This window comes from Castanea sativa, chromosome 7 (genome assembly GCF_040712315.1).
Source record: "Castanea sativa cultivar Marrone di Chiusa Pesio chromosome 7, ASM4071231v1".
In the NCBI taxonomy this organism is placed as follows: Eukaryota; Viridiplantae; Streptophyta; class Magnoliopsida; order Fagales; family Fagaceae; genus Castanea; species Castanea sativa.
This window is the reverse complement of record NC_134019.1, coordinates 30,917,918-30,932,346: the sequence shown is the minus strand read 5'-3', so window position 1 is coordinate 30,932,346 and position 14,429 is coordinate 30,917,918. Positions and strand designations below refer to the sequence as shown.

At 31.3% G+C, this 14,429-nt stretch overlaps 1 protein-coding gene across 1 annotated transcript; it reads right to left on the bottom strand.

The window, feature by feature from the left end:
* Positions 1-9,290: 9,290 nt before the first annotated feature.
* On the bottom strand, positions 9,291-10,314 carry LOC142644308 (uncharacterized). The gene is made up of 5 exons (XM_075818949.1): positions 10,247-10,314; positions 9,952-10,159; positions 9,775-9,858; positions 9,641-9,708; positions 9,291-9,507 (listed from the first exon to the last, which is right to left on the bottom strand). Exons 1-5 carry the CDS (start codon positions 10,312-10,314, stop codon positions 9,291-9,293), a joined length of 645 nt encoding a protein of 214 aa, XP_075675064.1.
* Between the last annotated feature and the right edge of the window lie 4,115 nt (positions 10,315-14,429).

Here is a 14,429-nt window from a genome sequence, read left to right as displayed (position 1 = left end):
ACACGCATCTAAGTTTCAATTTATAGAGATATCTTTAAATAAAGTAACAATAAATGTTTTAACAAAATATGCAACATGCATCTAAGTTCAAAATTTTAATTCCCACTCCAACTAAAAATCTATTATTAAAATTCCAAAACTTATATATATTAACCAATGGTTTTTCCTTAAAATCTATCTTGCACCCCACTTTTTTGTTTATTTATTATTATTTTTTTCTAGTTGCAACTTATGCTTATGTATTTGTATTGGGAGGATATATATATTGTATAGATTCATAAGAGTTGATACATTTATATGACTCTTTCTCTTGCTAGAACAATTTCTTTTCTTTATAAACAACTACCCTCATCTATATATATATATATATATATATATATATATATATATAACCGAAGCTCTGCTTGCTCCACAATTTTTCACGTCAGCACAATATTAAAAAAAATAGAACAAAAAAATAAAACCAAAACCAGAAAAAAAAAAAAAAAAAAAAAAAAGAAACCCGACACTCAAAAGAACATGAACTTCACCTTTTGCTTTCACAAAAGTCTGCCTTCCCCATCTTTTTCCTCAATCCTCTACTAGCACGATGGTCTGCCATCCTCATGTTCTTCCTCAGTCTTCTACCAACTCCTCCTCGATCAAACCCACGACAAACCATTGCATCGCATCTACAGACCCACCATACCCACCGTACCCACAAACTGAAGCCTCGATCTCCTTCCTCAGACCACTGATTTGCCACAAACCACCCACATCCAACCTTTACAACCCAGAAACAGCCCCTATTTGCCGTGGGTCTCATCAACCCCATGGCCACAGATAACCCACCATACCCACCATGCCCACCATACCCACAAACCCACAAATATCAAATAGAGGTCGAGCTCCTTCCTCAAACCGCCCACATGCAACCTCTACAACCTAGAAACGGCGCCCCATTTGTCATGGGTCTAATCCAGTCCATGGCCCATCAACTATGTCGGTCGGCAATGCACCCAACCTAGCCCATCGAAACTGGCCCAAAGGTATCTAATAAACAAATTTAATTAGAACTCTATAATATATATATATATATATATATATATATATATATATATATATATATATATATTTATTTATTTATTTTTGAATCCAAACTCTATAATGATTAGGACTCTATAACTATTATCTTATAAATAGTTGATTCTTATTAGTCTTTTTTTTTTTTCCACGGTTGTCCAATGTCTAGGTTTATTGCTATTGCCTTTCTCATCATTCTTTTCCTCCATTCGAATCAAGCTAAAGGTATGGTATTCGTTTGTCTCTGTGATAATCTATGTAGATCTAGTTTCTAACTATTTTAGTGTGGATTTCTTAGCTTTTTTGAATTTTAGTTTAGTTATATCAGTTTTAGCATACAGCTTCATGGTTTATTTTTTTACCCCAGCCTATTTTGTATTCTAGAGTTGATTGAATTGTAGTTTTAGATGTGTTTCTCTTTGTATCTCTGCAAACCCATGTAGCCAACCCTTCTAAAATTTTTTACCCCAGCTTCATTGATTTCTTTTCAAATTAATTTGCTTCGAAATAGTTCACTTTGATGTAGTTTACTTTGATTCAGTGCACTTTGAGTTACTCTATTTAGGAATAATTCACTTCAAGTCAGTTTATTTTGAATCAAGTTATTTCGAATCAATAGGATTGGAATATGAGTTAGACTTAGAAATTGATAATTAGTCTCTTAAGGATTGTAGTCACTTTAGTTTCTTATCTATCATTGTACTTGCATTGCAACAAAAAGTCTTCTTAAGTGAGGTCTTTTGAACTTCTGCAAAATCAAATTTTAATTTGAATTGGGTTTTCACTTCAATCCTAATGTAATTAATTTACTTCGGATTAGATATGACTTAGACTTAGAAATTGGAAATTAGTCTCTTGAGGATTGTAGTCACTTTAGTTTCTTATCTATCATTTTTTTTTATGAGGGTAAGCTGCCTGCTCTCACAATCATATTGTTTCAAACTTTCTGCACTGCACTATTTCTCTTCTATTAATGTTTCTTGGCTAAAAATTGGATTCTTACTGTTTTGCAAGTAGGGATTTAACATTTTGATATCTGCCTTATTTGGTAATACAACTACAAGACGAGGAAAGTTAGGTATTTACCAGTCTTTCCTTTATTCTGTACAGTTTATTACATATTTATTGATAATATTTTTGTGCATTTATACTTGCTTTCAATCAATTTGGTGTTAGAATTATGAATTAGGATCTGATCTGCTTCGTCACACTCTCTTTGCAATTCTTTCTAAGAAAATAGCTCGGTCACCAATTTTCTTTTCTCAGTCAATTCTTTCTATACAACTCAGTCACAACTAAAGCAATCTCTAATTTCTTGAATGTATTTATAGTCTTTATCAATGCTAAATTTATTTTTTTAAGCCAATATTATGAACTTATATTTGTGACCTTCTATTAAGTAATTTGTTAGGAATTTGTGTGTGTGTGAATTTATTCTCTGTTTTGTTTTAATTATTTATGGAAACAGGGTTTAATATAAATCTTTTAAGAGTATTGCTTAAATATGAAACCAGTCTAATTTTTACTATTTTTTATGGAATTCTAGAATTTTTGAAAATTGTATGCAATTGTTCTTTTTTGGTTTTGAAATCAGAAAAACTAGAATATTAAGTAGGACAGTTGCTTCATTGTATTGTGTTATTGTTGGTATTTTGTAATCCGAGTTTCTTTTCTAAGGACCCCATGGGGTTATTCAAGGTATTATTTGTGCCTTTCCTCAATCCTAATTAATATATATTCTTTGTGTCTTGGAGGAGTTAGCTTTGCAAAAATTAAGTAAATTCAGGGGATAGTGTTAGGCTGTGAGCAGGCTTTAGTTTGTGTGTGTGTACTCATTGAATTTGTTTTTTATTTTACTTCTTGATTGGTGGTTTACATGGTTAGTGATGTGAATTATAGGAAGTTGTAAAGTTGTTTAGGAATAGTTCACTTCAAGTAAGTTTGTTTTGTATCAAGTTATCAGGGTTAAAGGTAAACATTCTCTCAATTTGAATTGTAACGTTTGCCTCTGTGAATTGGTAGGTTTATCTTTTGACTTTTTCAAGTTCAGACTTATAATAGTTTGGATTTCTTATCTTTTTTTGAATTTTAGTTTAGTTATATTAGTTTTAGTAGAAAAAATACTTCAATTTGTAAAAAAAAAGAAAGGTTGTGTTCCTAAACAATGCTATTTTATGGATAATTGTGAAAACCTAAAGAAATCCACTATGATCAATCTATTTCCAAGCAAAAAGCAAAAAAAAAAAAAAACTATTGAGGTTTTAAAGATTTTGTGCTTGGAGTTTTAATATCATAGTATATTGTAGTGTTCAGTTTCCATTTCAATGGAAAAAAGTTATTTTTGCTAAACAATGGATATAGCCTTAACCCTCAAAAATCCCTGCCTTATTAAGTGGCTCAATTTCTGTTTGTACTGATTGTCAATCAAAAAGTAAATAAATGGGCAAAGGTACCAATAGGTTACAGAGAATAGTTAAAGAAAGTTGTAATTCTTACTTGATCTATCAATACCCTAATAAAAGAGAAGGAACTTATTTGCTCTCCGAATTTACCAAGGTTCCATTTTGTTAGCATGAGAAATTGGGGGGGGGGGGGGGGTTCATTAAAATTTTTCCCCTTTTGTGGTAAACTTAAAAGTTACTTGCATGATCTACAAGAAACCCTTTCTAAACAAATTGTAGGAAAAGGAATCTGATTCGATGGAAGATTGTTAGTGCTTTCACTTAAAACATTTTGATCTTAATCATCTATAATAAAATACTTACCCATGCCTTTGGACTAAAGTAACAATTAATTATCCTAATCTACAACACCATTTTTTTTTAAATGTAGGTCCTATTTTCATTGTTGATTCTAAAATGGCACAATACTAGAAAACCATTAGAAGTTTTTGTATTCTCACTGTCACTCTCATTACATAAATCTCATACTTTGCTATTTCATTTGCCAATATATGTTTCTGTTCCATAGTTGAATAATGAATCTGATGGAGTACTAAGTTATCCTAGATCTTTCTCATGGTCTTAACTCCAGTTTCAAGTCATTAGATTTTATAAGTTCGTGGATGACAGATGTGGTAGTGTGGACTATAGATTATTGTAACTGAAAAATATGTGCCATATCAAATTAGGTGGCAATCAAAATTGCTTTTGTTTGATATACTGTCCATCGAAGTGAGTGTAATTATCTTATTGACGGTTTGTACAAATCTTTAGAGGTGAGAATATATAATATAAAATTAGTATTTAATAGTTACTAAACTTTACTTGAGTTTATAATTTTAAAAATGTTACTTTTGTTAGGAGCCCGATGAAGTCTTCCTTCCTGTGCAAATGGAAAATCTGAAAGGAAAACAATTTTTTTTTCCAAATACAACTAAATGACTATAATCTCAAGTGTGGATATGAATTCTACACCGTCAAGAAACTTTTTGACTCTTTTGAAGAAACTAACAAAGCAATTCAACTTGATAAAATGACAAAAGTAAGTATTCTTTAATTTAGCAAAATAACAAATATGATATTTAAGATGTATATGTTGTAATACATTCCTCAACCTGTTCTATTACCAGGCTTACATCAGTGATACTTCAAATGAATGTTGCAACAACTTATCAACTGAAGAAGATGGAAATGGTACAAAATTTCAAAACCTTGATGTTCAAAGCAATGTGCAACTCACACCAACTTTTGTTCTCAAGAATAACAAAAGGGCATATTTAGGGACTACTACAAAGCAACAAAGGAAGAAGATACAAAAAAAACACTTTAAAGTTGTCTTTCAATCTCTAAGATTTTCTATGCACAATTTGGTTTTAATGGATTTGTGATTTTATTACTAAAGACATACTGGAACAAAAGAATTTTTTTGGCCTTTATGCACAATTTGGTTTTAAATTGAAACAGAGGAATTAAACTCTTATATTTAGTTATTTAAGGATACAACTTTACTTCCATGGTTTTTAAATATAATGAATACATTGAATATTTAGTGGAAGACATTAAATAAATGAAATTCAAAAATAAAAAAAGTCATAGCAAAAATTGGTTGCTTTCCTGTGCATCGCACGGGTTAGCGACTAGTTAATTATAAAATTGGTTTTTTTTATTAATTGTTAGGATATATTTCCTCAAATTAAGGGATAAAATTAACAATATTTTAATTTACTTAAAACTTTATCATTTAAATTTTAACATATTTAAATTCTATTCAAACTAAAAGTCTATTATAATTTTTTTTTAACTTCCTTCCCTAGACAAAAAAAAATGTAAAAAAAAAAAAAAACACTCTAAAATGAAATTTGAAATCCCACACAACACCCCACCATTTTTTTCCCTCAAGTTGCATTTTTTTATTAATTATTTAAAAAATTATTTTATTAATTGTCAGGATATATTCCTCGAATCAAGGGATGGAATTTAATTAAATAATTTTATTTAACTAAAACTTTATCATCTAAGTTTCAAAATTTTAAAATCTACTCTAACTAAAAAAATATTATCAAAATTTCAAAACTTATATATATTCACCAACTTACGTACGCATATGTGTTTGTATATGATAATTTTGATTAAATAAATTCATCTTACTTATTCTTATTTGTTTCTAAATTTTCATGTATGGATATTATGTCAAAGGAAGTCCACTTTAAAGAAGTAATATAAGGGAAAACCATTTAAGTTCTTGGTTTCTCTTAGGTAAGTTTTTGTTTTTTATTTTTAAAAATTCTCAAATTTTGAACTATTTTGTATGTTTTAGGTTTTGTTTATTCTATGTACCCAGTTTTTAATTAAGTTCCAATTAGCTTAATTAGTAAAGTCTCTAATGGTTTAAAAGATTTGGGGTTCAATCCCCGCCTACACCAAAAACTGATTGATGTCTTGGTTTGATAATAAATGAGCTATCATTAAGAGCGGACGCCATAAATTGAAACTCCCTAAAAAAAAAAAGTTTGTAAGTATTTTGATTTTTTCAATTGACTATCACTATGAAAAATTTGGTTCAAAATATGTCTTTCGTGTTTTGTAGTGCAATCGGATTCCAAGTTACTTTTACTTATTGATTATTAAGACTTTACCAATGTTATCTATTTCTATATTTCAAAATTTTGATTATGCTTTGTATTAATTTTTTAATATGCGGAATTCCTCCGGTATTTCTTCAAAAGTCAATCTAACTAAACTCAATTTAGAATTCCTCCTATATCCTTTTAGATAATATATAATATTTGGTTAAATTAGATTCATTGGTCCAAATTCATATGTAAGTCTATCTTTACTTAACTTCTCTTTCATTTTTTTTTTAAGTTCTAAAATTTGGATTGTTTTTCATGTGCATAATATTAATATATGTGTTCTTAAAGGCTACAACACAATATAATTAGAGGCATTACTCAAGTTGTAAAATTTAGGGTGTTAACCATTTGAATAAAATCAATACTAAAACAGATGATTTAAATATCAGAATAAGAGTTAAAAATGAAATTTCTTTTAGGTGTGTAAATACAATTGATTTTTTAATCTTGAGTTTGAAAGTAATTATTTTAGGATAACTTTATTTAAGTATTAGAAAAGATTTAACTGCTTGAGTTCAGATTACCATCTTCATTAATAATAAGGAATCATAAAAAAAAAAAATTAGAAAAGTTTATTGATCATTTTAATTCAAGATATTATATGTAAGGGAAAATATATAAAATTATGTGTTTTAATAATTTATATGCTAATAATAATTCATTTAGTTAGAAACGAGTTCTAAAATTATGTAATAATAACTCATTTAGTTTTTTTTTTTTTTTTTTTTGATAGGTAATAAGACTTTCATTGAGAAAAAATTGAACATCATGTTCACAATGGTGAACACTTTGAACAATAAAACAAATACAAAAAGATCAAGAGCTAAAGGAAATAGAAACTAAATAATCAGATACAATAGTACAGTTTGTACACCCCCAAACACGAGCCCAAAGAAACAAAGTACAAAAAAGTAAATATTTTAGATGTTCCAAAGTTCTCGCCTTGTCTTCAAAAATGTGGGCATTACATTCCTGCCAGATTAACCACATTAAACATGCCGGGACCATATTCCAAATGCTTGAACGATGCTATCCAAACCAATTTCTCCAAGTAAAGAAAAGAGAGCTCACTGACCTTGGCATTACCTATTGAATCCAAAACACTACAAAAACTTCACACCGTAAGGCGTGAAAGAACTTACAATGAAGAAGAAGGTAGTCCATTGATTCCCCATCGCAGCAACATAAGCAACACCTATTAACCAGAGACTGACCTTTCTTAATAAGATTATCAATGGTGAGTATCCCATCATTAGCTGTTGTCCATAGGAAGAAAGACACGCATTTAGGCACCTTAGTACACCATATACACTCCCAAGGAAAGGCATCAATGGTTGGACTAGATAATAGCTTATAAAAAGAGCGCACATTAAAAACACCGAACGTTGTTAATCTCCAAACCAACTGATCATCCCCCTCACCCCTCGGCATAGAAGAATAAATAAAATCAAAAAATGAATAGACAGTGGTTGCCTGCCAATCTTGAGGACCATGACGGAACAGTAAATTCCAGCTCCTACCTCCTTCTAAAGTAGATATTGTTAAGACATATGTGAAATTTGTTATGAACATATGTCATTTAGAATTGGCTAATCCTTTGACAAAATGCACTTTACTTGTAATTGGGTAGATTTAGGATGCGTAAAATACTTCAAGAAACATGTTGCTCAAGTCAAGTTTTAAAGCCATGAAGATTGGACCAAGAAACAAGTAAAGCTATTCATTAAAGTTGGATAAAAGTCGAACAGATTCTCAATATATTCTCAATAGATTCTCGATAGAAGCTCAACAAAAACATATCTATCGAGATTTAATGAACAAAGCTTGACAAATCAAGAATTTATCGAGACTTACGAAATCAGAATTTCTAGATCCGATTTTTGGCCCGTGTTGAAATATTTGTGTAAGGTTTCTTTTCTCACAACCCTAGATATATATAAGGCTTATTTTAAAGGCCGTCATAATGGGTATGCACATAGAAAACACATGAAAAAGTGACCAAGTGCCTTATTCTCTCTATAAAAGCTACTGAGTCTTTTGCGTCTTAGGGTTTTGTAACCAAGTGCTTCTTGATATTCATTGTTGATGAAGTGGAGAAATTTGCAGCCAATATCTTTTTCAAGTTGGTGGAGTTAGTCATGTATTGGGATATGTGCATCATTGGTTAGTCATGTATTGGGATTCGTGCAAAAGGGTGATGTTCATATATTGAAAAGTTCAAAGGTTCTAAAGCGGTAGAAGATTTCTGCTGTGAGTTCATTTATAGGGATTGTAGAGTCTAGAGACAAAGGTTTGTACTAGATCTAAAACTTCTCTTTACTACAGTGAATTCCTTTTTGGGAAGGTTTCCCCCCCAAGTTTTTACTGTGAAACTAGTTTGTTTCATTGGTTTTCTTAGGTCATCATATCTTGTCTTATTTACTATTCCCTTGTGCATAATTTTGATATGATATTGATGTTTGTTTGTTAGTTTTAACAATATTTATTCATAATAAATCTAATTAACAACTTAGGTTACTTGTTAATTCTATCAACCGGGGTTTAAATTTCCCATCAGATACAACCAAGTTAGAGACCCATGCTTCTTTAGAAACAAAGCAAGCATACATAGAAGGAAAGAGTTCCTTCAAAGGAGTAGGCCCATACCATGGGTCACGCCACAAACTAACACGGCTACCCTCCCCTACATTATACAGAATCTGGCTAAAGAACTTCTCTGTTCCTTCTTAAATACTCCTCCACATCCCACACCCGTGGGCACCTCTTACCCTTCTAGTGCACCAACCTCCTCTTGCCTCCCCATATTTGGCTGCAATAACTTGATGCCATCATCTATTATTTTCTTTCCCAAAAATCACAACCACTTCCTAAGCAAAGCCTTGTTAAACAACCCAAACCTCTGGATTCCCAAACCACCACATTCAATTGGCAATCATACCTTATCCCAAGCAACTGAAGGATACTTAAAAACATCCTCTGAGGCCCCCCAAAGGAAATTCCTCTAAATCCTTTCAATTCTTGCTGCCACAGCCTGAGGGATAGTAACCAATGATAAAAAGTAGGTGGGAAGACTCGATAGAGTACTTTTTAACAAAGTAAGCCTACCTCCTTTCGACAAATAAAGTCTTTTCCATCTAGCTAGCCGTTTCTCCATCTATTCTATAATAGGATCCCAAATTGACGAATCCTTATAATGTGCCTCCCAAATATTCATAGGTAGAGTGCCCACCTTATAGCACGAGGTACGAGCCAAACTATTCAAATTCCCAACATCGCCAACAGGAACAATCTCACTCTTGCCTACATTAACTTTTAGGCCCGTAATAGCTTCAAAGAAGATCAGCACCATCCGCACATATAATAATTGTTCCCTAGAAGCATCACAAAACAAAATAGTATCATCAGCAAAAAGAAGGTGAGAGATATGGATACCCCCATGCCTATGGGACCCCGCTTGAAATCTACAAAGAAGGCCACCATTTTCTGTCCTCTTCAACAGTCTACTCAACACTTCCATAACCATAAGAAATAAAAGCGGAGACAAAAGATCCCCTTAGCGAAGACCACAAGAACTACCAAAAAAAACCCACAAGAGATCCATTAACCAGAACTGAGAATTTAACTGTAAAGATGCATACCTTTATCCACCTACTCCACCTTGCTCCAAAGCCCATCATTTCCATAAGGTAAAATAGTGCATTCCAGTTCACATGATCATAAGCCTTCTCAATGTCCAGCTTAATTATAACACCAAGAATACCACTTTTCAACCTATTGTCTAAGCATTCATTGGGAATTAGAACCTAATCCAAAACCTGTCTCCCTTCCACAAAGGAATTTTGAGAGTCAAATATCAATTTATCCAAAACCCCTTGTAGCCTATGAGCCAACACCTTAGCCAAAAGCTTACAAAGGTTGCCCACAAGACTAATAGGACGAAAGTCTTTAATATTTATTGCATTAATCTTCTTGGGGATCAAACATAGAAAAGTGGCATTAAGAAATCTCTCAAAAACACACTGGCTGTGAAATTTTTTGAAAAAAGCCATTACATCCCCTTTTAAAACACTCTAGCATTTATGATAGAAAGCCATAGTAAACCCATCTGACCCAGGAGTCTTATTGCCTTCTGCCTCCTTGAGAGCCTCAATCTCCTTCTCAAACTCTCTCTCCAGCATTGACCTCTCAGAAATATATAATTCATGATTAAAGCCATGCAACACACGAGACTTTCACCAGTAAAAGTTAAAACTTAAAAAGTTGAGCTTATAAGCTTTTTTTTTTTTTTTTTTTTTTTTGAGGGGAAGTTGAGCTTACTGATGTCAAATAAACACACTATTCATTAGTTTTCAATTACCAAGTTCTTACTGCCACTCTTAAAAATTAAAAATTAAAATTGACAAGATTCGCAATGTTCACAAGGAGAGTTTTCTTTAATATCCTGGTAGTGTTTTCGGAGACTAAGGCTTTGGCTGTCACTATATAGACTATTTTTTAATTTATTTTTGCTGAAACTATATGGGCTATTTTGGAATGCAAGAGATTGACTGTTACATGAGGTAACCCAGGTGCACCCCTAAGGAGATTATGGAAGAGGAAAATTGATGCATGTCAATAACACAGTAAATAAATGTTAAAATTATTATTTTGTGATTAGTATTCGTAAAAGTTATGCAATAAAATTTATAGTATTTTTAACGTTACATCCCAATTGCTTTAACTACTAATGAGAGCCAATTGGAGTGTTGCTTATACCTATATAACTTTTGGAAAATCTCTGAATAAATTCCCTCTGATACTTTTTTATTTTATAAAAAAAGCTGCAATATGTATTAAACTAATGTAGGAAAAAATCTACAATTTAATTTTTGTAATTATTTAATTTTGGTTTTTTATGTAACTTTCGTTATTTTAGGTTTAGGTTATTTATTTCTTTATTTTTAGGTTCTTTAAATGCTTTTTAGGTCAAATTTGGTTCCTGTTATGGTTGGATATCAATTAGGAATTATTTTTAAATATATTTTATTGTTTATCAAGCTTTATAGAGCCCTTAAATAGGCCCCTCAGTCTATAATCATTTTTTATAGAGATTATTGTCAATAATATTGTAGAGTTCTTCTCAAACTTTTCTTTGGTGGATTCCAGTTTATCACCTCGTGGATTCAACAAACCTCTCATGGATTCGAAGTTTACTACTAGAAACTAATAGTATAGTTTCTATTCTATCAAAGAGAGCATCATGTGTGCTTTCTTCTGACTTCTGCAACATCATAAACTCAAGAACTTACAAAAGGGAAATCCTCTCAACACGCTGGCAAAAAAGGGGAAGGCAGCAAATTGCCATTGTTAAAACAAAAGGATGCATTAGAAATTAAAGCTAATTTAGTAGAGGTGTGAGCAGCAACATTGCAAACTCTCTTAACCTAAAAAACAAAAGGAGTAACTAGAAAAGTCTTTAGCTAAACATAGAGTGTTATCTAAGACTATGGAAATGGACCCGTCAACCTGGACAATGGATAAGCCACTTAAGGATCGAGGGGGGCCTTGGCCCCCCCAATCTTTTTGATAAAAATTAAGGAAATACATACATATATATTGGAATTATCCTAAATAATTTGAAAAAATTTAAAGAACCTTATCATTTTGGCCCTCATACTTGATAACATACAGATATATTTAAGAAAGTCTAAAAAACTAATAAAAGAAGTCTAAAAATAAATATAACTTTCATTTAAGTAAAATACAATCCAATTAGTGGTAAATATATGTGTCAAAAAATTTCAATAATTCGACATTCACCATCTTTAAAATGAACACATGGGTATTTAACAATTACCTCAACAAATAAAAGAGAAAAAAATTTTAATTTTTTTTACTAACACATTTAGGGCTTACTTGTACCACAACAGTAGAAAAATTGAAAGTTCAGAGGTTTTGTTGAATGTTGATTCACCGCACCAAGCCACTGCAGGTGAATCTCTCTCTCTCTCTCTGTCTCTCTCTCCTCGTTTGCCTTCTTCTTCTTTTCTTTCTAGCTCTTTCCTTTGGGCTACTACAGTTCTTTCCTTTAGGCTGCTATAGTTTTGTGATTTGCAATGTAAAAAGTAAAATCTAATAAAGCTTCTATGACTCGACTATACAAGAAAAGAAAGATAAGCTTGAGCCTTGAAGCTCCTCAACCCTCTACAGCACTATCCCCTGACTAGCTAACCACTTTCCCAATTCCCACTATTTCCCAGGTAGTTTATTTTACTTTTCATTTGTTTTCTTTTGTTTTTCCATGTAATATATTATTTGTTATTATAATAATCAATATATTATACATCATAGTACATTATAAATGTACTTGATTCAAATATACTACTATATTAACATATATTTAGTAGTTGTTTATTATATTTAATACTACTATATTAACATTTACTTAATTTGCATATTGATTATTAAATTGTATTGTATATTACTATTTTAGATTTTATACACAAAAAAAATTATATATGACCCCCTAAAAGATAAATTCCTAACTCTACCACTACGTCAACAAAAGTTGCATCAACTAATTAGTGGTCAAAGCAAGTTTTAGAGTAATATACCTCAACCATGCTATGACTCCAAGCCTCAGTTTTAGCAAGCTGGACAACCCATGAGATTGTTACTGCATCAACTTAGAGAGGGGAGTAGGGGTTTTGAAGCTTGGCCCATACCTTAATCACTTTACCTTTGTGATTTTGAGCAACAGCTGCTAAAGCCACCCTATGATCTGAAAAAGCAGCGTGGACATTTACCTTTACCCAACTACGCGGAGGGGGGACCCAAACTAATGGAGTGTGAGCAGTTGGGGCAGCTAAGATCGAAAACTCTAGACACTTGTGATAATATACTGAAAAAAGAGAGTGATAATTTGTATGAAAATGACAAGGCTACCATAAAAATTTTATAAGCCGATTTTATAATGAATGTGATTTATGCTACTTCAATAATTAACAAATAAATATCTAAATTACCTTACTATAATCGATGATACATCACTTCATAGCATCAACCTCATCATTTCAACAAAAATATAACTAAAGTCCCAACTCTCGTACATTGGCCTCAATATTTTGTCTCACTTGTTAGGAAGTCTATTAAGCCCCGCACTTGATATAGAAAATTATTTGACTCCCGGATACATATTAGACAAGAACACGCCTCGGGCACGTCTACATGCATGTTCCCAATGTGTACGGCCAAAAAATATTAATTTTTTCAAGAATTATTTTACTAACTTTTAACTTAATTTTTGTGTAATATTTTTTAATGTAAAAAATTATAAGTTATGGTTATTAATAAATGATGGTAATGTCATATTTGAAGGGTTAGACTTTTTTAAAATAATTAAATTCTAAACATTACTTAGTAGTCATGAACTCACTTTATTATCTATTTTCATTCTTAAATTGATATTATATTAACAATATATGAAAAAAAAAATGCTTAACAATATATAAAACATATATATAAAATTTTTTAATAATTAATTAATATACGTATCCCATCATGCACGTATCGTATCTGAATTTTTCAAGAATTGTCATATTGCCATGTTGTACCCATACTGATGTTAACTTTGTTACACAATCATAATCATCTTTGCATCCACCTTTCAAAACCACAATAAAACACACCAAAAGTAGAACATAGATTTGAGAATCAATCTCTCTCTCCCGTGGCAAAGCCACTTGATGACCGTGGGGGGCATTGCCCCCACAAAATTTTTGGAAAATATTTTTTTTTTGTTGAAAATATCCTAAATGATTTGAAAATTTTCAATTAACCTTATCATTTTAGCCCCCATATATACCTGATAATATACGTATATATTTAAGAAAGTCTTAAAAAAAACATAATTTTCATTTAAATAAAATACAATCCATAAATACATATGTCAACAAATGACAATAATTAAATATTCAACATCTTTAAAATGAATACATAGGTATTTTAACAATTACCTCAACAAATAAAAGGGAAAAAAAATTCTAATTCTCATCTCAATACATCTAGGGCTTACTTGTACACAATAGTAGAAAAATTGAAAGGTAAAAAACTTTGTTGATTTGCTGCATCACCAAGTCCCCCACATAGACGACTCTCTCTCTCTCCCACTCTCTCTATCTTTGTCGGCAACTTGGCGTTTGCCTTCTTCTTCTTTTTTTTCCTCCCTCCCACTGCTACTTTAGTTTGTTTAAAAGTAAAAGTTATGTAATATGTAACTAAACTAGACAAGAAAGAGTAAAAGATTAAAATGTTC